At 40.4% G+C, this 27,869-nt stretch overlaps 1 protein-coding gene across 1 annotated transcript in view; it reads right to left on the minus strand.

Moving 5' to 3' along the window:
* LOC307046426 (ALK tyrosine kinase receptor-like) overlaps positions 1 to 27,869 on the minus strand; it is a 514,312-nt gene that overhangs the window by 59,980 nt on the left and 426,463 nt on the right. Inside the window, 2 exon segments of the mRNA XM_079692820.1 lie at positions 1,985 to 2,119; positions 20,162 to 20,293. Coding sequence (XP_079548946.1) covers positions 1,985 to 2,119; positions 20,162 to 20,293 — 267 coding nt within the window.

Raw genomic sequence — 27,869 nt, forward strand, 5'->3', positions numbered from 1 at the left:
TATATATATACATATATATATTTATTAATGCTGTCAAAATGAGCGCGTTAACGGCAGTAATGAATTTTTTGAATTCATTGCGTTAAAATATTTAACGCATTTAACGCATGCGCAGAATGGCCTGCCCCATACATCCCACCAGTGGCGGCGCCAGGGTATGGCTGGGGTAGGCTACAGCCATACCAAGAAATGGCTTAGCCCCACCATGAAAAATGATGTTAAAGTAAATATGCCAACTCTCGCGGAGTAAATTGCACAGACAGCAGTTAGTAAGATTGATTTCAGTAGCCACTTGTCTGAAATACCGAAGACTAGAAACGGTTTTGAAAACTTTTGTCACGTAGTGATTGTCTTCTCAATAGAGCATCTTTGATAATGTCTTCTGGCCAATCAGAATCAAAATAACGGCGTGGTGTTGTTGCAGGAAGTCCCGACGGAGAATACTTTTTCTGTAGTACATCTCTATACATCGATACAACATTACATAATGAAATAAGACCCCACGCTTTGATGATTGATAGGTGTGTGGGCTGTCTTTCATTTTGACACACAGAACAATGTTATAATAAACATACATACTGTATGTTAATTGGATATACCCGCCTTCTTTCATTTATCTTTCCATTCCCACAACAATATACATACAGAAATGGCATATTTTGGACATAGTTCGAATGGTGATTAATCATGATTAATACATTTTTAAGCTGTGATTAATCTGATTAAAAATTGTAATCGTTTTACAGCCCTAATATATATATATATATATTGTACTGTACCTTTTTAATGAATGTAAAATAGATGTGGTATTCATACTGCAGAAAGTATTTGAAAAAAGCTAAGTTCAGTGATAGCTTATTAAAGCATACGTCAACATGTTATTTCAGGTGACTGTGGCAGTAATTTACTGTTGATCTCGCATCAACAAATATTCCTTAAATTGTAGTGCTCTATTTTTTGTTTCCCCACACTACCTCTGAGACTTATGTAAATAGAAGAGAACAAACACAAGCCTCAGCAAACCAAGACTTTAAAGTCTTCTGGAGAGACACGCTGGAGACTCTGCCCTGACGATGAACTGCAGATGTAGGACTCAGTCTGCGTGCCGGAGCCCTCAGAGCCGCTGGGACCGTGGAGTTTGTAGCTGCTCAATGAGCTCCGAACAAGGCGGCACGTCCATGTCTGACACATCAGACATTTAGGTTATCTTTCCTTACTCACTGAAATATGTAAGTTCATGGTTTAAAGACTGTGAAGTCCATTTAATAAAGCATTAACACCACTACTCCATAAACAATTAAAGTGAGCATGCAGATTTCATCACTTAATCAGAACAGAATGATTTCTTAACCTGTTTAGATCCCGCCGGATGTCGGATGGTACATCACTTTTCTGGGATGTCTCTATCCATGATTATTGTCATTTAAATCCACCCAAGTCAACACATGGAATTGATTGGAAATCTTTAAGCCAATCACAGTGTTTCAAATCTTCTTAAGTGGATTGCAGTAGAACCACAACCCTTTTTCAGACTGTGATACAAGGAGAAAACGCAGGGCTAATTTGAATCTATGTTCAACATTGATGTAGTCCATCATTTGCAATACTGAATTCAAAGTTAAAACAAGATACCTTATTCAGATAAATATATAAATATAACTTTTAGTCAGGTTATGTGCAATTAGTTTCAAATACCAAATGTATTCATTGACATGAATTGTCCATTCATAAAAACTCATGTTTATTTTATTTAAAAAAGAGCTCTCAAGACCAGTTAATGTCAATTAAAGTTAGGTGTTTTTAATGAATTAAGATCCTGTTTCTATTTAAATGGATAGAAATATATATTCTAATATAATCCATTTTATTATTGATTTTAATGATCCATGACTGCATTAAGAGTAGAAACCCACCATTACCTTATTTTCTATATTGAAGACAATTGAGATCTGTATAAGACAGTGTGTGCGTGTGTGTGTGTCACCTGATGACAGGCAGCTCTGTCTCAAAGCCTTGGATGGTGTCTGCTGTCTTCTCCAGGAGAGACCCCGGCCCGTTATTGACTGCCAACTGCACTCGCCCTCTTCAAAAGAGCAGTAGCTGCCATTGAGGAAGTGTCCTAGAGAGGGACAGGGGAGAGAGAATATATCAGGGGAGGAGAGGAGAAGATGGGAAGGTTGGGTGGGGGTATTTAATGAGTGGATAGCCCCTGTAGGTGGGTGAATGAAGAACCTTTGGAGTGAACAGTGACTGCCAAACTGCCAAGGAGAAAAAGGACGGGGGTGGTGTGGGGAGCGGTGATGGAGGAGATGAGCGACAGCGAAGGCGAAGAGGTTGAGAGGAGCGGGGCACGCGGGGGGTGCTGACTAATGGCTCACAGGACTCAATGTGTTGCTGAAAATTAGGACTGAAGTGCGATGGGGGGGTCTAAGATGACGCTCTCTCTCGCCTCTAAAAACGGGAGCAGAAAATGGAGAAGGCCTGAAGTGTCCAGAGGACGAGATAGGAAAGAGTGGAGGAAGGAGGAAGAGGGTCCGAGGGGAAATGAGAAAGCTGAGGTGGTGACATGATGTGTTTTGGGAGGTGGCAATCAACTTGAAATCTCTTCACTGAATGGCATGAGCATCGGAAGCCTTTACCACCACCAATTTCAATTTACAAAGACAGTCTGCGTGGTTGCAGTACAGTACAAACGATTTTAATTGGATTGTCCAAGAACATGCTTGTGTAACCACAGAAAATACGGTGTTTGCCGTGTGTCTACCTGTTTCTTAATGAAAAATTGATTGATTTTGAAACAATGTCTCCCCGTTATGTTTAACCAACAGAAACAAATCTAATACACAGTTTGTGTAAATATTGAAAGACCCACATTTTTACCAAAGGCACATTTTTTATTACATTTTTTATTTTCAGGACTTTCTTTTGGTTCATCTTTACTAACAGATAACACAGCTGTATTTTTACTTTTTGGGGGGACATTTCTGTTTGGTCGATCATATTTCTGCTTTATGTGACCATTAAATACTATGGCGCATATCAATGAAAATACATTTCTGACAAGTTCTCTTTACATGGATGTCATATTTGTAATGATAACATGGGTGTGTCCCAGATAAATGGGCTACAATTTTAAAGTGTATCGTCCTGTAGGTATTTATTCAGGCGCTAATCAGCTTCAGGTCAGGCCCAGTCATTGGCAACACTGAATTGAAACTTAAACATGTAGTGCAGGGGTCGGCAACAGGCGGACCGCGGTCCGGATCCGGACCCAGACGCCGATCTGTACGGACCCGGACGTATAATCAATACATTAATAGGGGATTTCAATTTTGACGGGGCGATTCTATTTAACCGCTGCCGACAGGGGGCGAAAGAGACAAGTGAGCGATACAGGGAGAGAAACACAGAAGAAGAGACGAGAGCGCAGCAGAGAGAAGCGGAGAGGAAAGTGAAGAGAATAATTAGCGATACAGGGAGAGAAGCGGAGAGGAGAGTGAACAGGCGTGTTAGCGGCAGACAGGGAGAGACAAATAATTACACATGGCGCTCTCCAAGAAGAGGAAAGTGGACAGTGAGAACAAAGCTTTTAACCCTGGATGGACGGACTCATTCATGTTCATCCTGCCCACTGGGAGCACAGAACCAGTGTGTCTCATTTGTTCAGAGACCTTGGCGCTCATTAAAAGTGCCAAAACGCCACTATGAGACAAAACACAAAGTGTTTGACCAAACATTCCCTCTCAACTCAGAACTGAGGTCACAAAAACTAAATGTCGTTCCAGGGCAGGCTAACTGAGGCTAACCAATGAGTCTGCATGTGTATGAGAATGGCCCTGACACCATTTCAGCCCAGATTTAAACTCCTGGAAGGACAAGCTCAAGCTCAATTCTTGCACTGAACAAACAAAGTGAGTGAGGCACTGCAATATAAGAGGGAAAGAAAGAGAAACTTTAAAACTGTTCAATTGTTATGATGTGTAAAGACTGATATTGTTCTATAATCGGCTGAAACTGTTAAGTCATGATGTGAAACGGTTAACAAAGAAAAAGGGAAACTCAAGCTGCTGCTACACTTTATTTTATTAATCTAAAATTAAGCACTTTTAAGATGCACACATTTTCAAAAGCTATTTTATTTATTTTCTCTATTTTATTTTTAAATGCAGCCCGAGAGGAACATTACACATATCCACAGTATTTACTGTATATCTGTATAGTTCAATGTTAATAGACAATACATATTGTTGTTTTTGAATTGTACTTTCTTAATTTGATTGGCAGTCAGTTGTTGATTACATGCAGACGTTGATACAGCTACAGGCTACTTCAATATACTGTATATCACACTAATTCATAAAGCAACTTAGACATTTTGATGTTTCGGACCTTTGCATGGGGAGATTTTCTCTAACTGGACCTCGTTGAATTTTAGTTGAATACCCCTGATGTAGAGGAATGTCATGATGAGTCCAGGTTCTCTCTGCAGAAGATCGATAGAAGGGTCAACATATTGAGACATTGTGGAGAATGGTTTTGGTGGGGGCAGTGTCATGATGTGGGGTATCTCTATCACTGGCTAAACAAGGCCTGACCCATTGAAGGCAGAGATTCTGCAGCCAGTGGCCATCCAATGTCTCCACAATCTGAGACCTGACTCCATACTCCAAGATGACAACGCTTGCCCCTATATAACTAGGGTTATCACAGACTACCTCCAGAATGTAGCAGAGATTGGAATGGACTGTCAACAGCCAAGACCTCAATCCAATTTAAAACCTTGTGGGATCCGCTTTGGTGTGTTGTACGTGCTAGAGTTACCAACACAACCTGCAGCATGAGGAAGACGTAGTGCCAGGATGTTGTGGATACTGAAGCACCTTACTGTTGATTGTTTAATTAATGAAGATTAAAACTGCCAACATTCCTTGTTTATTCCTTGTTACTGAAAGATGTTGGTCTATTGAGCACGGACAATTGTAAATGTGGCACATTTCCCTTTAGAACCATGAATATAATCAGCTGTGCTGCTCATCCCACAAGTATATATTATTATAAAAGTGGGCCATTATTGTAAAAGAAAACAAACAGGCATATGACATAAACAAGTGAAAAAGTTGTTAAAAGTGACAATAATTATCTTTTTCTTTATTATAAAAGCAGTTCTAGGTGCTTTGAAAATATTGTGAAAATATCAATGTGGTGAAATACCCAACCACTTTTGAGAAATTGTGCATTCAAATGAGCCTTCTTGGCTCCTGTAAAGTCAAGTTGTGACAACTATGTATACACTATTTGGGTAGAAAGTGCTGCTACAGTGCTTTCAGTCAGTCCCTTGCTCCAACGATGAGGCTGAGATGCAAAAAGCACACCTCTGGAGTACCGGGAAACTGACCAATCTGAACAGACTGGGTGGAGGGCTTAACCATTTCGAATTTTGAATATATACATGTAATTTCCGATAGAGACTTTAACAAAATGTAGTTTTTTCAACATTAAAAACATGTACACATATACGCAGACCTCAGGCCAATACTAAATATTAATATAATATAATAGAATATCATTTCTTTTTGTGACTAAATAAGACAAACGTTTGATATCCAAATGTTGCTGCATGTTTACAATTCATTTTATACCTTAAACTTTAGTTGGTAACAGTTGGATGGTTTGAAGTTTCATTTCAATTTTTCTCCTTAAGTTTGCTTTTCGCCTTTTATCCCAAGCTTCTGTCTCTGAGTGCCCATTATCTCTAAGTACCCTGATAACAGTGTGCATTTTGAAAATGGCACCATCCAGATAATGGAGGTCTCAGAATAGAGCAGGTGTTCTTCAGAAAGAAGGGCAAGCAAAATACATTATTCGTCAATGACACTACGGTGTTTAAATGTTTTGTTTATTATGCAAAAGGCTTTCCATCATGGAGCTAACACTTCGTTTTTATTTTAAAGAAATATAAAAGAAACACACAAACAATGAGGCTTTGTTTTTTCTATGTTTTTCACAAGCTTCCCTTGGCTTTTTGGGTAATAAGTAAATGTCATATTTTTCTGTGTCTTATTATATTATGAGTCATTCTCCTTGTTTCATAAGCCATTTAGTGTCACTTATATATTATTCTGCAAAGTAAAGAGCTGCAAAGTCCCATCACACCGTAGCTGCTCATGTCATGAATAAAAAGGTCTGCAATGATGTCCCTTCATGTGTCACTTAGTGCCTTTTGCAACCCAAGTTATCAATTATAACTGTTCCCCATCCGTCTAGTTTTCCAATCTCAAATGGATTTGACCTGAAATACTTTATTTAATGAGCTGTGAATAAGGCCGGCATAACAACGTCATTACTTGCAATTTTATGAAAACTGACATGAAGATTACTCAGTCTTTACACATGTAGAGTTAAGTGTCATTCAATTCATAACTTCACTTTAATGTTAACTCGACACTTCTCTACCAGTGTCTGTCATGATTACTTGACAAGAAAACATAATATATCAAAACTCATGGCAGGGTCAATATAATAAAGTCTGAAAAATTGCATGACACGAACCATAGGCGCTTTCACACCGGAGTACTTTTCCCAGGAATAGTTCCGATAGTTCCTGGGATTTTGCTTTCACACCAAAAAGATCTAGTTCCAGATCTTTTCACCCCTTTTTAGTCCCTGCTAGAGAGCAGGGACTTTCGTGGGGAGAAAAAGGTTCCAATTTCTGACACCAACGGAGAGAGACTAACTGATGGCAACACAAAAGAAAACATGAGAGAGGTGGAGTGATGAGGAGGTGGAGTAAGGAGGAGGCGTCGGCGCTTCTGGTAGAAGTAGAAGCTGCCGGGAAGACTCCCAGCAGCTTCTACTGAAGCCAGTTCCCAACTCAGGGGACTGGCTTCAGTAGAAGCTGAGGTCAAGGAATAGACGATAGGGATAGACGATAGGGATAGACGATAGGAGCGGATTTTGGGCAACAGGTCCTCCAATTCATACGACCAAATGGGCTGATTGTTCAGGACCTTATTACTACCAAATATGTTGTTTGTTCAAGCGCTTAATACGTCCTATAATTACGTTTTAAAGTTTTCGCCCTCTAGTGCTCTAGTGTTGAATGCTAACGTTACAGATGGTCGTTTATTCACAAATAACCCTCTCTGTAAAATCCTAAATTGTAGGATAGTTTGGCCATTAAAACGCTTTTTGATTAGATTTCTAGCGAAAAGTGGATATTGTACTTTTAGAATCCACGTCCAGTCGATATGTAGGATCTATAGTTTGATAGATATTACGAAGATGATTTGAGGTATGTGGCAGCCTCCATGTAAAGCTACGGGTTGAAAAAAGTATTTCCGGTCTCAACATTTTCAAAATAAAACCAATGATCAAATGATTTAACAGTGATATCTGCAGTACTCATCAACTAAAAAACATCAGTTGATCCTTGTTAATTATACGACATTTATTGGTTTAAATTGTGTACAATGCTTTTGTGTTTTTCCCATAGGTTTTTCTCTTTTGATTCTGAGAGAAACCTTTCTTTTTTCAGAGGTTTTGATAGGCTAAAACATTGATTGCTTTAGCCGCAATGCATGTCGGGATATGGTGTTTATGCGATATGAAATCGGAAAAACATTTTTTTTAAAATAAAATAATACTTTATTCCGAGTGTTCTTGCTTTTCTCTTTGGAAGTCATCATATAACGGCATTGTAATACACGGTTCGGCTGCATTAAATATTACATATCTGCCGTAGATATTTATTTATAGAGCCCTGATCAGAAGACCTTTTGACAAACTGTAAGAAATTGACAAACACAAAGAAATATGTGACGTGGATCATAAATATATTAGAAATTAAACAACATCTTCCATTTCTTTTCACACAATACGTCTCCTTGCAGTATCAACTCTAATAGGTTATATTTACACCATACCGGTGCAAAGCTGATAGAAAGGGATTTTTTTGTAGTTTTTAAAGATATTATTTACTACCTTTCCAACTTCTCATGCAGTTGACTGTTACAGGTCTATACAGGTTCATGGTACAATGCATAAGCTTCAAATCAAGAGGCTGAAACTTTATTTTCCTTTACCGTTCTGTTTTAATTTCACAATAAAGTTAATATTCATATTATGTTTGATATTATTATGTTTTATTAACTACAATACTGGTTTTTTAACCCGCACTGCCTAGTGGTTAAAGCACGTTATTGAATTGTGTTGTTGAATACGTTTTATTTGATGAAAACATTTAAATATTAAGAGTAGCCTACATACAAAATTGGGGGAAAGTAGAAGGCATGATAGAAATATAGAATAGAAAAGATCAAGAAGATACTGTAGTGATCTCTACAATAAAACAGTTTAGTGCAGTGCCAATGTCCGTTAGCATTTTTCGCAAAGGGGTAATTTAGTTTTATTTTGGTAAAAATGTTTTATATCGTCAGTTAGCTGAGATTATTTCCGTTAATCTGGTATAACAGATTAATAGGTTCTTAAATATTAAGATCCCCTGAGACACAGTGTCGTGAAAAAAAAACCCAGGGGGGACCTTGGGGCTTAACAGGTTTTAACGTCCAATATATTGCATAGTTTATTTTGGCACTTGACAATCACCTTACCTGAATTTTACTCAGGTGCAACTAAAGTCTGATTTAAGGGTTGTTTATATTTCACATCATTAATCAGAATCTGCAAAGTAACTAAAATAAATATAGTGGAGTAAAAATACCAGGTTAACCTCTGAATTGTAGAAAAAAGTAGTATGCTGCTGTAACAAAAACATGGGGCTGTATCCGGGGGCTGGACCCGTCCAATTCCAGTTTTGTAAAGTCTGCCGTGGTTCCATTCCATTTCAAAGAGCTGTTGACGCTCAGCGCAACCTTGTCGCACTGCCACTCCAACATCCAATCACAGGGGTTGATGATTAATCACGGGGTTTGTAAAGCAAGGCGGATGTTGTAGTCCCAAACGATAGCTGGGGACTCTGGGTAGTGTAGTGTTTTCGGAAACTGTAGTGTCTAAACTTAAAAAAAAACTATTTGTTTCTCTGAATCGAAGGTTAAAAACACAAAAGCATTGTACACAATTTAAACCAATCAATATTGTGTAGTCAACAAGGATAAACTGATGTTTTTTAGTGGATGAGTAATGCAGATATCACTGTGTAATCATTTGACAGTGAGGGGAATATATCCGGTTTTAGTATGAAAACTTAGAGACTGGAAAAACTGTTTTCACCCACGCTAACTTTACATGGAAGCTGCATACACGTTATCCTGGCGAGACCTCAGATCATCTTCGTAATATCTATCAAACTATAGATCCTACACATCGACTGGACGTGGATTCTAAGAGTACAATATACACTTCTCGCCAGAAATCGAATCAAAAAGCATTTTAATGGCCAAAATATTCCACAATTTAGGATTTTCCAGAGAGGGTTATTTGTGAATAAACGTCCCTCCGGAGCGTTTGCAATGAACGGGCCGGGAGCATGTTGTTTCTTACACGACCACCAGAGCACCTCTAGTGGTCGTGTAAGAAACAACATACACTTTAAAACGTGGCTGATTTTGGGACTATTCGACCGCAACCATGGTCTCTGAACACAAGGTACAAAAGCTGTGCTCCTACCTAAAGTTCCCGAGGATATTATTCCTAGGAACTACTTTGTATGGAACTCAAAGGTTCCTTAAGCCTATTGTTGTTTGTGTTTACTCGTCATTTTTTGTCATGACGAGTAAACTAGCAGAAGTCTGACTCAAGGCAGACTCCTGCTAGATTTTCAGTGACATCTCTTAAAGATTGCCTGAACACATATTGTAACTAAATAAAAGAAAAATGTCACCAGCCTTGCTCAAAATCTCACAAGTCCAATTGTTTAGACCCGTGTTATTTTTTTTTTTGCTCAGCAAGACTTCACACAACGTTCCCAAACTCTTGGAAAGTATTATTCCCCTGACAACGTACTTTTGGTGGATAAAATAATGTCCCCATAACTTTATTTACATGCTGGTCCCTGAGGCCTGGAATGAGTTCCTAAATAGGTACGTGGGTTTGCGGGAATGTTCCTTCTGTCAAAAACTTGCTTACAAACGATGTACCTTAAGAGTGTTAAGAGTGCATAGAGAAATAAAAAATGCCTGCCATAATGTTTTGTTCCATCTGTTTCTGTTAATAACACGCTGTATCGGAGGCTTTTAGGTTCGATCCCCAGCAGTCAACATGTCGATGTTTACTTAACCCCAAGTTGCTCCTGCATGGCCAACAGTGTGTGAATGTGGTTTAGCACCTGGCACTAATGTGTATGCATTGGTGAACACAGTGTTGGGTGTAACGTGTTACAAAAGTAACGGAGTTACAGTAATGTATTTTTTTGCTGTAACGTAGTAATGTAAGGCATTACTAATGAATTTTGGTTAATACTACCCGAGACAATTCTCAGTAACGCAGTCACAACACATTTCAACCCGAAATTAAATGGTGTTTTGTTTTTTAAGAATTTACCAACATCGCGAGAAATTCCGACACCAGAGAAAAATGGCGCTGGTAGATTAGTAAGCCTGGTGTTTACCCTTTAGGCTCATCAAGATCCATCTGCTTCGCGTCGGGTTCCCTGATCAGCCTGTCGGGTGTTCTTTTCCCCACAATGACCGCCTCGCTGCACATTATTCCGCTTATTACACGGCCATATACTAAACAAACTAGAGCCCATTCCGTGTCCTGTTATTGTTTACTTCCTCTCTGCCTTCTTCTGGTGATTTATCTGACGTCCAGCGCTCCGTCTTTTAACCTCTTTTCCTTTCTCTCCTTTATTATAGTCCTTGAAAGCGGTCTGTATGACTGTATTAACAACGTGTCACATGTTAAGAATTTACAATCAGAATCGAGTATTCAACTAAGCCGTGTAATACAAGTTGTAGCCTTAATGGCCTACACAGTTGTTATGCTATACCACATTGCCCTTCACTGGATGTATAATGAGCTGCACTAAACTACATTTTAGCATTTAAAATACCTAGCCATTCTTTTGCGGTTATTTTGGTGAAGTAACTCAAAAGTAATGAGAAAGTAGTGTACCTCATTACATTTCAGAGACAGTAATATTGTAACGCAACTTATTACAACAGTAATAAGTAATATGTACAGTATTACTGTGACGGCTGTGCTGTTAATCCCGTGTTGCTATCCTGTTATGTAAATGAGCTGTGTGGTTGCTTCAACCTCATTGGCTACCAACTCCTGGTTCCGCCCCGAAGTAACATGCCCAACACTGTTGGTGAATGATGACTTGTAGAATGTAAAGCGTTTTGAAGGGTCGTAAAGACTGGTTAAAGCGCTAAATGAGTACAGTCCATTTATCATTTTTGTTGTAACACGGACCATAACTGCAGTTATTTTATTTGGTTGAAGTATCTACCAAAGAAGGACTTGGTGGTTACGATAGCATAATCATTAATGGCTACCATGGATAAACAACAAAAGACATCAAAGAAATCATACCATTCTTCTTACTGGGCAGGACCTGCTTAACATTTCTGTAGGCATCTACCTTTGATCTAAGCGGCATTTCTCTGTAGTTGCAGGGAAACTGTAGTGTTGCAAAGCAGTGGGGTGTCAGAAGAACTTAGGCCGACAAGATTAAGTACAGGAAGTTCTGACTCTCAAAGTGTGGGGGATGTGTTCTTGCATAATGATGCTGAGGCAGGGCAGTGAGGGAGATACACAGGGATTAGATTATCCTTATAAATCAGGGATCTTTGTGATTGACACCAGCTAAATTTGTTCCTCCTTGCCTCCTCTTTGCTTTTTTTCCCATTAATGAGCCTTGGCACATCTTATGAAGGATTTACATTGATCAAATCAGATGAAGATCATAGAGAATAGGGCATCAGAGAGAGGGAACACTATCTGATTCGGATAGCGGGGGGTAATTGTGACAAGTGATGGAGATGAACATGGAACAAATGTAGAGCCTTAGGTACCGTAGACTGTGGGTGACAGCGAGAGAAAAGAGACACATGTGAGTATCACAGCGGACTCACAAATCAACTATGGATTGTCAGTCCTTGTCCTCGATCAAAACCGATAAAGGGTAAATCTAATTTAAGAATGGATTGAGAGACAGAGAGAGATTCAAATGACAGTTGGCCTTCATGCATCTGTGCACTCCCAGCATGGTCAGGGTGCTCAGCGGAAAGGTGTGTGGAGATGAGGAGAAAAGAGCTGTCACATGCATAATATTTCCTGACAACTGACAGTATTATTGCCTTGTTTCCACAAAGTTTTCCTCGATGGATAGATATGAATATAGGCAAATAAATGAAATAATATGAATGTCATAATGAACCCACTTTTATTTAACTACTTTTTACATTGTGTAGACTTTGCTTGCTGTATATTCAAGCACAATTACATTACGAGTTTGAAATGTGTTCAACTAGCGTAACTCGTTTCAATTACACAATTTTACTGTCAACGTAGTAGGGGTTTCACCAACTAATCGACTAGTCCAGTGGTTCCCAACCTGGGGATTGCAGGGGGGACGCCAGGCCTCAGATGATTTGAGGCCAAATATCGGTAATATATACGTTAAAGCTGCTTTGGATAAAAAATATGTTTGTGTTGCATTGTTTATTTACTTAGCCAAAGCATTTGACACTGTAGATCACCACATTCTGTCTAATGTTATGTTGATGTCTCCTTTAGGTCATAACGCCATTTGCTGGTTTCAAAGTTATCTAACCGACCATACTCAATGTGTCAGGTTGGGTAGTACTGTCTCTGACCCTGTCACCTTGGAGAAGGGAGTTCCACAGGGCTCTATTTTGGGGCCCTTGCTCTTTTTATTATATGTAAACAATATTTGTAATCAGATGCAACTTTCTACCTTTAATATGTATGCGGATCACACTATTGTATACTCATGTGCTCCTTCTCTGGATATGGCCATTTCCAATTTAAAAACTGATTTTATCACGCTACAGCATGCGCTTCTTGATTCTAAACTGCTATTGAACGGTAAGAAAACCAAAGCAATGCTCTTTGCTCCCAAGTCAGCGTCCTCTTGCCTCTCCATTGACACCCTTGAGCTGTTGAGTTTGTTGATACATACAAATATCTGGACTTTTGGTTGGACAGAAATCTAAACTTTAAACACCACTGTTATATCAGTCTGTTGTGAGTGTGCATCTTGACCTACCTCACTACCTACTGACTCAGCAATCACTGTAAGTTATATTCTTGTTTAAATAGACTTCTCTGTTTCATTTATTGTACTCTGTATAATTGTTCTGTAGTTATTGTAGCTAAAACGGCAATTTCTGAGAGATTTTAAATCTCAGATCTGATCAACTCAACCTGTTACACAGGTCTCAGTGGATCTCGCGCCTCAACCCTGCATTACAATAGGCAGGAACACTCTGCTGATTGCGTGAAGTGCAAACAGCGTGAGTTAGTAAACCCTCAGCTAAAAATCATTCAAATAGCGCATTTAAAATCTGAATAACTCAGTGTGCATCTTGACCCGGTGAGGACACTACCTACTGACTCAACAATCACTGTAAGTTATATTCTTGTTTAAATAGACTTCTCTGTTTCATTTATTCTACTCTGTATAATTGTTCTGTAGTTATTGTAGCTAAAACGGCGATTTCTGAGAGATTTTAAATCTCAGATCTGCTCAACTCAACCTGTTAACCAGGGCTCAGTGGGTCACTCGCCTCAACCCTGCATTACAATAGGCAGGAACACTCTGCTGTCGCCTATCAGCTGAAGAGAGTTAACTAATTAGAGGGGCGTGCCCCCACAGCTGTGAGAACTCAGCAATCAGGTGTCCATCTTAGGTGGTTCTTTCCTGGAGCGTCAGCCAGACGAAGACTGACAAAGACATTGGAGTCCTGTGGGAGTCACGAGGGAGGCAAAGAGGAGGCAAATCCTACTTTGATTGAGCTAAGTATCGCTGGTGCTTTCTTTTGTTTTATTCAATTCTCTTTGTTTTTTTAGCCCCTCATGCTATAATCATGTGTATTTTCTCCATTCCTGTTCATCTGTCCTCTCGCAATTATCACTGGCCCCGTATATCTCCTAATCGATATAACCGGCCTGCTCTTGTCTATCCCACATGCTCCACTGAGATCCAACATCTCGTTTCAGGGGGCCTGTGGAACTGCCAGTCAGCTGTTTCTAAGGCTGACTTCATCTCTGGCTATGCTTCCCTGCAGTCTCTGGATTTCCTTGGTCTCAAGGAGACCTGGATCACTCCATCCAACACATCCACCCCAGCAGCTCTCTCCACAGCATATTCCTTCTCCCATACACCCAGACCCTCCGGCAGAGGAGGTGGCACTGGTCTCCTGCTCTCTCCCAACTGGAGCTTTTCCCTCTTCAAGCTACCGAACTTTACTCCTTCCACCTTTGAATTCCATGCCGTCACAGTATACCATCCTATACAATTAACCATTGTTGTTCTCTACCGTCCACCAGGCGCCTTGGGGGACTTCTTGGAGGAATTAGATAATCTCCTCTCACACATCCCTGAAACTGGCCCTCCCGCTGTACTTCTCGGAGACTTCAACCTCCAGACAGGGAAGATAGACAAACTAACATCTCTGTTAACCACCTTTGCTTTCTCACTGTCTCCATCCCCACCAACTTATAACGCTGGCAATGTCCTTGATCTCATATTCTCAAGGAACTGCACTACTTCTAACCTCTCTGTAAACCCGCTCCACACATCTGATCACTTCTTCATTTCATTCTCTCTACCCCTATCCAAACATAACAACCTAATCTCTTCTCATCCGGCACCTGTCTGCCGTAACCTTCGTTCCCTCTCCCCCTCTACCTTTGCCTCATCGGTGCTCTCAGCCCTCCCTTCCTCTGATTCGTTCCAACTCCTGCCTCCAAACTCTGCTGCAGAAACTCTCCTCTCTACTCTCTCATCCTCTCTGGACTCTCTCTGTCCTCTCACATCTCGGCAGGCACGTCAGTCCCCTCCTGCTCCCTGGCTAAATGACGCACTGCGTGCTAATAGAACCATCCTTAGGGCAGCAGAGCGGAGACGGTGGAAATACAAACCCCATGACGACCTCCTAACCTCTTTCTCTGCTTCCATCTCTCAGGCAAAAAGCACTTTCTTTCAAGATAAGATCCAATCTTCCTATTCCAATCCCAAAAAACTATTTTCTATCTTCTCCACCCTCTTGGACCCCCCCAAAGCCCCTTCCCCCTCCTCCCTTCTGTCAAGCAACTTTGTTAACTACTTTGAAAAAAAGGTTGATGATATTCGCTCTTCTTTTTCTGACTCACCCTTACTCACCGCTGGGTCACCAGACCCTCCTTTCACCCACACACTAACTTCCTTTTCCCCTCTCTCTCCAAGTGAGGTTCTTACCCTCATTACCTCTGCCCGTCCTACCACCTGTCCTCTGGACCCTATCCCTTCAAACCTCCTTCAGACTATCGCTCCTGATATTCTACTGTTTCTCACCCATTTCATCAACACTTCTCTAATTTCTGGTCACTTTCCAAACAGTCTCAAGGAGGCAAGAGTAAACCCTCTCCTAAAGAAACCCACTCTCAACCCGTCTGATGTTATAAACTACAGGCCTGTCTCTCTCCTCCCGTTCCTGTCTAAAACACTTGAACGTGCTGTCTTTAAACAACTCCTGTTATCTCCTTCAGAACAACCTTCTTGATCCGCACCAGTCTGGTTTCAAGGCAGGTCACTCAACAGAAACTGCTCTCCTTGCTGTCTCTGAGGAACTGCACACTGCTAAAACAGCCTCCCTCTCCTCTGTCATCACCCTTCTGGACCTGTCTGCTGCATTCGATACGGTGAACCATCAGATCCTCCTTCGCACTCTCCAAGAACTTGGAGTTTCAGGCACTGCACTTTCCCTCCTCACCTCATACCTCAAAGACCGCACCTACAGGGTAACTTGGAGAGGGTCCGAGTCCGACCCTTATCAATTAACTACAGGGGTCCCTCAGGGCTCTGTTCTTGGTCCCCTCCTCTTCTCCTTGTTCACAAACTTGCTCGGATCTGTCATTAGCCCGCATGGTTTTTCATACTACTGCTACGCTGACGACACCCAACTAATTCTGTCCTTTCCCCGCTCAGAGACCCAAGTTGTCACACGCATCTCTGCTTGCCTAGCAGACATCTCTCGGTGGATGTCTGCTCATCACCTCAAGCTCAACCTTGACAAGGCTGAACTGCTTTTCCTTCCGGGAAAAGATTGTCCCACTCTTGACCTAACAATCAACATCGGCAACTCTGTTGTTTCCCCGACTCAGACTGCAAGGAATCTGGGTGTGATCCTAGATAACAAACTGTCCTTCACTGCAAACATTGCTGCTACAACCCGCTGCTGCAGATACACGCTTTACAACATCAGGAGGATACGTCCCCAGCTGACCCAGAAATCAGCGCAGGTTCTGGTCCAGGCTCTCGTCATCTCACGCTTAGACTACTGCAACTCCCTCCTGGCTGGTCTACCTGCATGTGCCATCCGACTTCTGCAGCTCATCCAGAATGCAGCGGCTCGTCTGGTCTTAAACCTTCCAAGATTCTCCCACACCACGCCGCTCCTCCGCTCCCTTCACTGGCTTCCGGTAACTGCTAGAATCCACTTCAAGACACTGGTACTTGAGTACCATGCTGCGAATGGATCTGGCCCTTCTTACATCCAGGACATGGTTAAACCGTACACCCCAGCACGTGCACTCCGCTCTGCATCGGCCAAACAGCTCGCTGCACCCGCACTGTGAGGGGGACCCAAGTTCCCATCAGCAACAACTTGTGGGTTTGCTATCCTGGCTCCAAAATGGTGGAATGAGCTCCCCATTGAAATCAGGACAGCAGATAGCTTGCACATCTTCCGGCGCAGACTGAAAACTCATCTCTTTCGACTCCACTTCGAGCGATATAATGACTAACAAAGCACTTATATATTAATAAAGGACTGGCTTATCTAAAGCCAGTTGAGTAGCACTTGAAATGTTTGGCTCTATGAAACCTGATGCACTTATATGATTCTGTTTTCTTCAAGGTTGTATCTTCCTGGTCGTATGTACTTATTGTAAGTTGCTTTGGATAAAAGCGTCAGCTAAATGCAATGTAATGTAATGTAATGTAAATTGCCACAACATCGCATTGAAGTTATAACAAAGAAATTGACATTCACTCTTGGCTTCCTTAACAGACTTAAATGTTGTTTTACAATTTCTGCCCGTAAAAGGTTGGTCTCTGGCTTATTCCTGTCCAAGCTTGACTACGGTGATACAATCTATAGATTTGCCTATCCCACTGTTTTGGCCAAACTTGACCCACTCTACCATGCTGCACTGTGATATATCAAATCCACCCTATAGGACTCGTCATTGCAAACTGTATAGCCTAACTGGATGGTGCGCACTTAGTATGCGTAGGATGCAGCATTGGTTTGTATTAATGAATAAAGCCATTTTAGGTAAGCTTCCACTGTATATATGTGCCAGATTTGTTCCAGTTTGTAACTCTTACAACCTCAGAACCAGTGCCTTGATACGCTTCCAGGTACCTGCCGTGCGGACTGAGGCTGGAAAAAGGAGTCTCTTTTATGATGGTCCTTGGTCTTGGAATGACCTTCAATCAAGCCTCAAACTGACAGCACTTGTCTCAATAGCCTCTTTTAAATTGAAGTTGTCTGAGTTCCTTACCACCAGCTGCTCTTGCAGTAATAAGTAGTGCACCTTGCTTACTGTCCTAAATGTGCACAATCTAGTGGCTGCTTTTCGTCTTTTGTTTTCTTAGTTGTGTTCTCTCTATTTTTAGATGTTTGTGTTATGTGTAACGTTGCTGCCTTCTTGGCCAGGTCAGCATTGTATAGACCCTCCAGAAAAACGCGGGCAAAAATCCTTGATTATGAGGGCTAAATTCCTTGATTATGCGGGCTAAAATCCTTGATTATGCGATTAAACATGCAGGGTTTTTATGTGATTTTATGCGGTGAAATTGCAAAATATGCGGAGAGTTGCGAAATATGCTAAATATACGGGAAAAAAGAATAACAATTTTTTTAAATATTGGGCTGTCTTATTTATTCTCTCTCACACACAACCTGCCACTAACGTTAAACCCCTTTACTATTCAATTAAACACATTCAATGTTTATTTATTCTAAAAGCAATTGGGCTATTTTAATCTCACACACACAACCCCCCCCCCCACACACACTTCTCCGCCTCATTCTGTTTTAATTTACTTGTTCGTTATCTGACCAGCTTCAATCTTGTAGGCTACTGACTTCGTTTCTTGTAGCCCTCGAAAGGGTTTTGGAGGTTGATGCCTTGGTGAACGTGCGTTGTTTGGCTTTCTTGTCCGCAGCAGCAGAAAGCTTTTTCGAATGTTTGAATGAATCAAAGTGGGTCGTCACCGTTGATATTCTCTTATACTCCAACAAACAGTTGCACGGGGTGCTGAATAGTTTCCCCCCACTTTTTGCCCGGTCTTTAGTAGAAATGTTTGTAGGTAAATGAGATGGATTAGATTTTTTCATCTTGGTGTTTTCTCTATCGTGTGAGCTCCACACGTTCACTCTATACAGTGTTGTTTACATTCTGTGATGCGCGAGCTGATGACGTCACGTCAAGACGAGTTAACTTTTTCTCAACTTTGTATGGAAAAATGCGGGGATTATGCAGCCTTTTGATAAATATGCGGCCTTTTAAAAATCTGCGCCATTTTGCTGATTATGCGGTAAATTCTGCGATCGCAGAATCGCGTTTTTCTGGAGGGTCTAATAGTAAATGAGAATTTAACTCAATGCTTTTTATCTGGTTGAATAAAAAAATAAAGGAAATTAGGCCTGTCGCGATAAGCAATTAATTGACTTATCGTACGATAAATAAAAATGAACTTGATAACTTTTCTGACCTCGATACATTTTGTTATTCTAATATGGTGCAATTTTCACAAAATGTAATTTCCCCATGGGATTAATACAAATGTTTGACTGTTTGATTGATAATAAACGGTTTGCATTCGTACACGGTGTTATGTGGAAATAAGTGGAAAGCATTTCCCTTCTAAGAACCGTACGTTTGTGTCAAGTATCATCCCAGTCTCCCCTCTTGTTACTGACCTGAATACACTATTACCAGTCTTATGTTATTTACAGTACAACACATCCTTTGAATATAAATGTGTCCATATTATACTAATCCATTGTTAAAGATGGTAACAGAAAGTAGTCGATGGTTAGCCGGATTTGTATTTTTCTGATTGTCTCAAATTACCATTTCTGGATTCCACATTCAAAATGTGACACACAGACACGTACCCACTCTTATTACGTTCAAAATGGAGATTATACCCTTGGGTTATCCCCTCAGGCCAATTAGCCCTGGTAAGTCCTTCAGCAGGAAGTGAAAGAGCGCCTGGCTGGGAGTTTCACCCTCTCGTTAGCCTCTTATCTCTCAGCTCCTACTGTTAGCAAACCTATGAGCGCAAGGGAGCAGCCATCGTTTTAATAAGAACCACATGGGTGGCTGACCAGCGCTGTGGGTAGCAGGCAAATTAATTCTGGTCATTTTAGTAGGGGTGAAAAACTGTGAAATCAAACTACATCATTAAAAGATAAACAGTAGGGGGGTAAGAGTTTTGAACTGTGTATCATTTAACCGTGAGGAAAATGTAAATATGCACGCATTCCAGTACAGGACTAAAACATGAACACACACACACACACACACACACACACACACACACACACACACACACACACACACACACACACACACACACACACACACACACACACACACACACACACACACACACACACACACACACACACACACACACACACACACACACACACACACACACAGAAAACAAATGTGCAAAGAGATGGAAATAACAACATGGAGTATGTCATGGGTGAGAAATGCTAGTCAAGATAGATACGCTGCATTTTTTTTCTGCCTTCCCCCTTGCCTCTCTGTTTTTCGCAGACACTCAGTTGTTGCTCCGATAGGCAGCAGGATGCAACGGCTTCATTAAAGACAGCTCACACGGATGAGGAGTTTTACACAGTTGATCCCGACATGAATGCAGTAAGGACAGCAGACCCTCCTCTTGCACTTTCTCATCAACAGCTGTGCTCGTGTATCACAGTGTACTCACTACAGAGGTCGCCTTCGTCATCGCCGAGAGGACAGTCTGTGCTGAAGTCACACAGCTTGTCCAGGGGGATCCCCGGCCCCTGGTGGCAGTGGTACTGGCCCTCCAGGGTGACGTTTGGGCTGGGAGGGGGCGCTGGAACCAAGGGAAGGAAAATAAAAAAAGTATTAATTTATGAGAGCGTAGCACGTTAATGGACTTCAATATCAAAGAGCCAGAGTCAGCAAAAATGCTAATTAACAACTGTAGTCCCTAGATAAAAAACAAACACAGAATACGACACCACTGTTGTGCAATAACAATTGTGTGTAATATGTAAATGTATTACGAATGTTAGTTGTACAGTTGGAATATATATGTATTTGATTTTAAATATTATGTGCATGCCCTTTCTAATAGTATTTTCTTTTTCGGTGTACATTTTCCCTCTCTGAGTCAATGTCATTTGTAAATTAAATCTGTAAATCAGATTCTGATTCTGAAGAAAAGAGGAAAATGTAAGTGACAGTTAACTGATATGAAAAAACATTTCAAGGTTGAAAAAAACTAAATAAATAATTCAACATGTCATATTAAGATTGCTATGGGTAATTTTAATGGAATAAATATAGGGATCTTGTTAATGGCAGGTGGTATGCTATTTTAAAATGTAATATAGGTGATAGGCCCTGATGCAAATGCCACTGTCAGCCCTCTGTTTAGTGAAGTCATTACAAGTTATTGCAAACCCTAAAACATAAAAAATAATGTAACTATGATGACATTTGTTTGTCATTTTATTAAATCAAACCTGTAATTGACAAGTTAGTAAAAAAAACACTCAATGAAACAATGGATATGGGCTGATAACTGAGCATAATATAGATAGTGACATTTAATTAAATAAAAACTGTTAAAAATGGCCAAATGTAGGGTTACTGGGAAAGTCCTTATAGACAAATAAGAAAAGCATATACTAAATATTCCCTCAGACATCCATTTCCTTACACTGTGCAGTTAGGAAATGAAACGACTGAAAAATCTACCTTTAGAGCCAAAAAACAGTCTCCGAGTTAATTTATTGAACATAACAGCTAGATTTATATGTTGGACACAAAACACAAATCAGTAGCTGAGGGATAACATTACTTACACACAGTAGAACATAGTTACAGCTACATAAAAGTGTATCAGTCAGTAGACCCTGTATGACACCCTGTAGCAGCATAAATAACTTTGGGCTGCGTAAGCATCTGGCTTTGAGTACAGTGCGTATCCATCAGAGGAGGAACACCAAAAACAATGACCTACAGTATATACTGTATCAGGCACACACACACAAATCCCCCGTGTCAACACCTCATCTGTAACCCGGGACATTTGCATATCTATGCAAATCAGAGGGGGGATATCTCTAGGTTGTGAAAACGAACTGCCTACCTCCACTTAAATCATCAGATGCTGATAAGTAAAGAGAACAAAAACAGCAAACTGTGGAAAAAATCTTCCTCTGATGGGGATCTGCGTTTTCTCCCTCTCTCTCATAGCAACAAAAAAATAGGAGAGATTCTTATCGTGAGTGACTGGCTCCGCTTACTGTAGTTTGCCCTTGATCTGCAATATGTAGATTTGTTCTCTGTTCAGACGGAAGTGTGATAACGTTGGAGACCATGACAGGACAGGCGGTGTGGAGCAACATTCTGTTAGCTGGGCTGACAAGATAGGCGGTAATGCTACAGTAATTTTAACACAAAGTTCGTAATGAGTGCGCTCTTTGTTATCAGTTTGCATTACATTCAGGATGATGCACCTTCAGAAGCACTTTTCTCAAGATCAGACGTAGGGTGATATGCTCACAGATGTGGCAGGATAAGATTAAGTGGAGCATAAATCAACAAGAAAAACATTTATGACGTTGTGGGTCATAGGGAAATAAACAAAACAACAAAAGTGTCAAACCCCATTAATCAGTGGTGTCACTACTGTATCTGGATGTTGCTTTTCGTAATGCAACAGAGCTCCCCAGACAACAACCAAGATAAGACAAAACAATATTATGATTTTGAAGATAGAAGAAATTATGGAAACTTTAGCAGTTCTAGGAATTCACCCTGTATGACCTTGTTTTGGAAATTCAAACTTTTTCTCACATGCCTCAACGGTAAACAAATTATTGAAGTAAATGGCGGCCTAGTTTTACAAAAGCAAAAGTGTTTTAAATAATCTATTTCCAAACTTTAACAGAATACAATCAAAAGCAAATGTATCCTGGTACAGTAAGCTCACTACTTCCTAAAAACATCAAGTTTCTACTTTGACCTGACTCTTTAAATCACACGGAATAAGTCACACTTGATCAGGCTTTAATTTGTGTAATTCTGTATATACACTTTGAGTGCATAAGTGCAATAATAATTACAAGCGTCGAGTGTGGGGATGTTGCGGATCTCCGCAGGGAGAGCGTTCCAGGGGGTGGGGGCTGCCACACTGAAGGCTCTGTCCCCGAGGGTTCGCAAAATATATTATATATATATTATAGTACATATCCCTGAATTTATCCAAATTGACACACAACATTGGATTGTACATCCTTGGTTATGTGAGAGCTCTTAATGGATAATATAGCTATTGTGATTTTCCTTTATGCTGTTTTGGATGTTCATACTCACCTTGGAGCTATGCTAGAAAATCAAGTTTCTACATACATTTCAGGGTATAGAGAGTGAGTATTTTATGTACAATTGCACATTTTGTGGGTAAAGTATTCCTTTAAAAAGGCAATATTATGCTTTTTGGTGTTTCCCCTTTCCTGTAGTGTGTTATAGGTTTTTGTGCATGTAAATGGTTTGCAAATCTCTAAAATCCCAGAGTTTCTCTCTCACACACTCACCCCTGGCTGAAATGCCTCCATTTGACTCCTTTGTTTACATAGTGACATCACTGTGTGACTCCTGATTCTATTGGCTAGTGCTCCAACACCTTGTACATGATAGGCTAAGGGGCAGGACATCTCTGAGCAGTTGACCAATCACAACAGAGCCGGCCAGCTATCCAATCAGAGCAGACTGGGCTCTGGTTTCAGACAGAGGGTGAAAAGAGGTGCTGCAGCACAGGCAGTATGGACACGTGTCAAAGTAGAGGCACTAAATACAAATATGAACCTAAAATGAGCAGTATAGGGCCCCCTTAATGATAACGTTTGTCCGTGTTGCTACAAGCTTTAGCAGGTTTGATCTACATACAATTTAAGATCAATCAGTAAAATATAAATTTCCCAGGGTTAAATGTGTGGGTTATTAGATGTAATTGAATGTGTTATGTAAAGTGTGTCTGCTCAAACTATAAAGTAAAAGTGGAATTAATGATCCGCTCAGGAAATATGTTTATAAATAAGTTTAAGCACACAAATAAAGTACTCAGTTCCAGTAGTGACACCAGTAGTTACTTACTGCCACTCTTAGGTAGTTAGACAGAAATGACTGTCTAGTCATAATGCAGTACAAGGTAAAACATTACACAGCTAGAGAAAGGCCTGATTTGCAGCACACTGAAATACTTTCTGTCACTGTGGTTCGAAAACCTTAAGCAACAGGGGAAAACATAGTCAACTCAATAGAGTCGAAATAGGGGGTGGCATTTTGTATTGGACAAAAACACATCAGCTATGGGCCTTCCACACTCTACTATTGTGACAGAGTCTTAATGGAGACACATTAACCAGTCGATGAATAGCAAGATCAAAATTCTTTGAATACATAGAAGCCGGAGTAAATAACTTGGATAATGAATATCCTTTTATTTCAATGCTGTGCTGCTAACTTTCAATAGTCCTTTTTACATCTAAAAGCTTGCACACGTGACAAAAGAGCACAGAAAAAGGCTAATACGTCATGTTTTATTCAGAGGCCACACAGATGCTTGTGGGTTGTTACCAAATGTTTGAGTATAGATATGGTCTTGCTATGTGTCACGTGCAGCACACACATTATGCATCCATTGTGCTCAGTGGCTTCCTCTCTGAATAATACTGACACCGCCAGCAAGAACAATTTATCAAGTCAGAAAATAAGTCAGCTAGAGTACGATGAAACCTTCAGGCAAGGTCTGTCAATTCAGGGATTTGTCTTAGTTTGATGTCAGTGGAGTAAAAAGTGTATCAAATTGGAGGTGTTGCTGAATTTTAAGGTCCCGCAGCAGTGGATCCAGACATGGCCGCTGCACTCCTGGCCTACCGCAGTTCTTAAATCACACTTGTCAGATTGTGAAAACAAATGGGTCAGTAGGGGATGAATTGCCTGTAGGAGTAAGGGAGTTTTGTTATCCGTGTGCTCAGGGGGGTTGGCTTTGTGAGGAGAATGAGGAATCAGTGGAGAGGGCACAGCAGCTTCTGATAAATGACAAACAGGAAGGCAAACATGGGAATCCAGGTACTTGTTGGAAACCGCTAAATGGCACAACGTCAACTGCATTGACGTTAGAAAAGAATGAAGAAGGTTATATTTCCTCAACGACATGTTGGATTGAGAAGCGTTTCATCTCTCGCAGGTATACACACTAACTTACATAATGTAAGCATCTGTGCAGAAGGGGCACAGCTCATTGAGATGAAGTATGAAGCTATTGTAACTGATATGCCGCTGACAACATAAAAAGGAATATTATTTCAGGTGTATATGACGAGTGTTTCAAAGGTGTAAGGGAAGAAAAAACAAATCCACAAGACATTGAAAGAAAGCTTTCATCCCGCAACAAAGCGGAACCTATTCAGAGATCAACAAAAGACCCAGTTCTTCAGTCACACGGAAATAAATGCTATAAGACAAGGAGCTTTCATAAATTGACACATTAAGTTGAAGGAGCGAAGACATACTCCTGTTTCAACTCACATGTGTTTGCTTTTTGAAACCGCACATTATTATTTCTGATAGAAATCTGCAAAAAATAACCACAGTATGTCATTCAGATCCCTGCCTTTCAGCGTTTCAGAACAGACACGTTTAATCCCTAAATATTGTCAGCTGCCTCACTGTCTTTCTCAGGGCCCACTGGGTTTCAGAGTCAGATTTGCAGGTAGGCCCTGACATTGATGTCCTGTTAAGACAACAAGACAAACGTCCTGCTGTTTACTGTACGGCTGAGTTTGTTGCTTTTTGTCGAAATGTCAGGAAGCCATCAGTCACTAGTGTCTCGCCTACCAGGATTCATTGATGGGAACTCTCAGGGGATAATTGCTAAACAATTACCAAGTAACCAGATAAGAGTTAATTAGAGCAGGCAAATGCTATCGATGCAGGCTGTTAAAGATGGTGCTTTCCCCAGTTTCACTTGTCTGTCACTGTTAAAGAGTGGCAGGGCTCAGACTCTCAACCCTAACCCTAACAGATAACCGATTCCTGTATTATCATGATTATGTCAATCCCCTACTCTACTACATACATGCCATGTATCTCACTGTTATGAGCTGCTCTCAATTATTATCAGCTCGTCCCCACCTCCTGCTCTACAGCTGATTTATAAATAAAACCTGATATCATCTCGGGGGACATTCAGCTAAAAGCGGAGAGACAACAAGTGTCTTAGAATGAGAGACTGCCACATGCTGTTTCTACCATTACAGGATTTGTAATGCTTGTTTTGTGTAGTGGTTGTATTCTGCAGCCTGACGGTGTCACTCAGACTCAGCACCTACATGATAGGTTGGAGTCAATGATAAACATTTTTTTCTTTTACAATGTGCATACGTTTGAGTAGGGAACATGTACGTGAATTCCTATAACTGTCAAATACGCTATGCTATGATTCTGTGTTGATCGCTATCATCTGTTGCCAGGTAGAGTCTCCAGTTGTAGCTGTTTTGTTAAGCTGCTATCTATTTTTTGAGTTCACTTGGAAGTAATGCAGTGTATACTTGTAGGGTTCTGTTGGCAGACATTATTGCATAGTTAGAGACATGCTCATCTAAATACGGTTGGTGTCATTATGCTATGGCTATTACATTGTGCAATCAACATTTACTACATAATGACAAATTTAAGCAAAAATACTGCCTATTTTAAAGATAGGTTTTAGCTTGAGTCTTGTTTTTCCTTTATTCGCTTTAGAAAATCCCTTTCATCATATTACCTGCCAGTTTCTTCATTCCATCTGCTTCCAGGATGAACATAAAATCAAATTTAACTTACAAGATCAACAGCATTAGGAATTACATGAGACTAAATGTAGGCAATACAATAGACAAGATGTCCTAAGTTTTGTGTCAAGTGTTTTGTCTTAAAATTGTAAACAAAAAACAAGGTATTATCCGACGAAATCCATGGATAAGATCAATGAAGAGGGTGTCACATAGTGGCTCCAAAGTCTGATGATTAAACACAGATGATTAAACACTTCCTGTATCTCACCACTAGTACTGAGCTGCTCTCAATCCTCCCCACCCCATGGTCTACGGCTGATTTAAAAAGGATACTGCCATGTACGTCACGTATGAAAAATATGCTAATGTTTTTAACCAGGCAAAATGTACAGAAATTCCTACAACTAAAAAATACATTACAGTTACAGATGAACAGATATTAACAGATACAATATGTATCATGCAATGGTTATTTCTTTACCACCTAAATCATGGGACCTTTTGCCGGGTAGATTCTCCAGTTTTGAGCTATTTTGTTGGGCTGCCTTGGAAGTGATGCAGTGTACATGTCTAGGGATTTTATTGTGAAAGGGAGATTGCTACATGTTTGCAGACGTAATTTTATAGTTGTATACATGTTCATAAAACACCAATCTCAATGTGGATTGTGTCATTATGCTACAACTATTCAATGTGCAATGAACAAGCAAAAATACTGCCTTTCTTCCTTTCAGTTAAACACATTGTTCTCGCATCTTCTAATATCAGTTGAGCCTGTTTTTAAGATGGGTATTAACTAAAGTTGCGTTTATCCTCCTCTTTAAAAAATCCCTTTCGGCCTAATTTTTTAATTTTCTCTCAGGCCATCTGCTTCCAGGACGAAAAAAAACAAATCAGGGAACATTTTGCTTACAAGAGCAACAGCTGTGTAAAGTGTTTAGCCTTCAGTTTGTTAACAAAATAATAATCAGAACAAATCCATGAACTAAATGATCGAAGAGGGTGGTTTGAAAGTCAAGAACAATTTGATTGGTGTAAAGTGTGATTTATGGTCATTAAAGCAGACATGGCTCAAACAAAGGTATCATGGTTTTGGTCTAAGCACAGGAACTAAAAAGTGGTGGGCTGTATTGAAAAAAGTGCTCTCCCTTTTCACACACTGCACCAGCTGAAAGCAAGTCAACACATAACATTCTATCTTTTTCACATAACAGCATCATGGGTATCAAGTTTGGGATTCGACTGATATGGAGGTCTCGCCCCTTCGGGATATCATGAGATCACGCGAAGCGGCTTCTCTGGCCATTTGAATAAAGCTTTTGCTATGGATGGTGGACAATGCTCGTAGATTTGAATGCAGACAGACGTGTCCTTGTTAGCTACAGCCTTGATTCGCGCAGAGGGTAGACCGTTCTGAAATTAATATGCCTTTTTTGCTTCCCTACGGATGAGCGAGCATGTCACTCATATCCTCAAGTCCCTCTGTGTGCTCTGAAACAACAAAAAAGCTGTCAGAAGAAATGTCTGGCTTGGAATCTGCGTCTGTTTGTACGGAATGGAAGAAGGGAATTACAGAAGGAAAAGAAGACTTGATTGAGT

This window comes from Notothenia rossii (genome assembly GCF_949606895.1).
Source record: "Notothenia rossii genome assembly, chromosome: 7".
Classification (NCBI taxonomy): domain Eukaryota; kingdom Metazoa; phylum Chordata; class Actinopteri; order Perciformes; family Nototheniidae; genus Notothenia; species Notothenia rossii.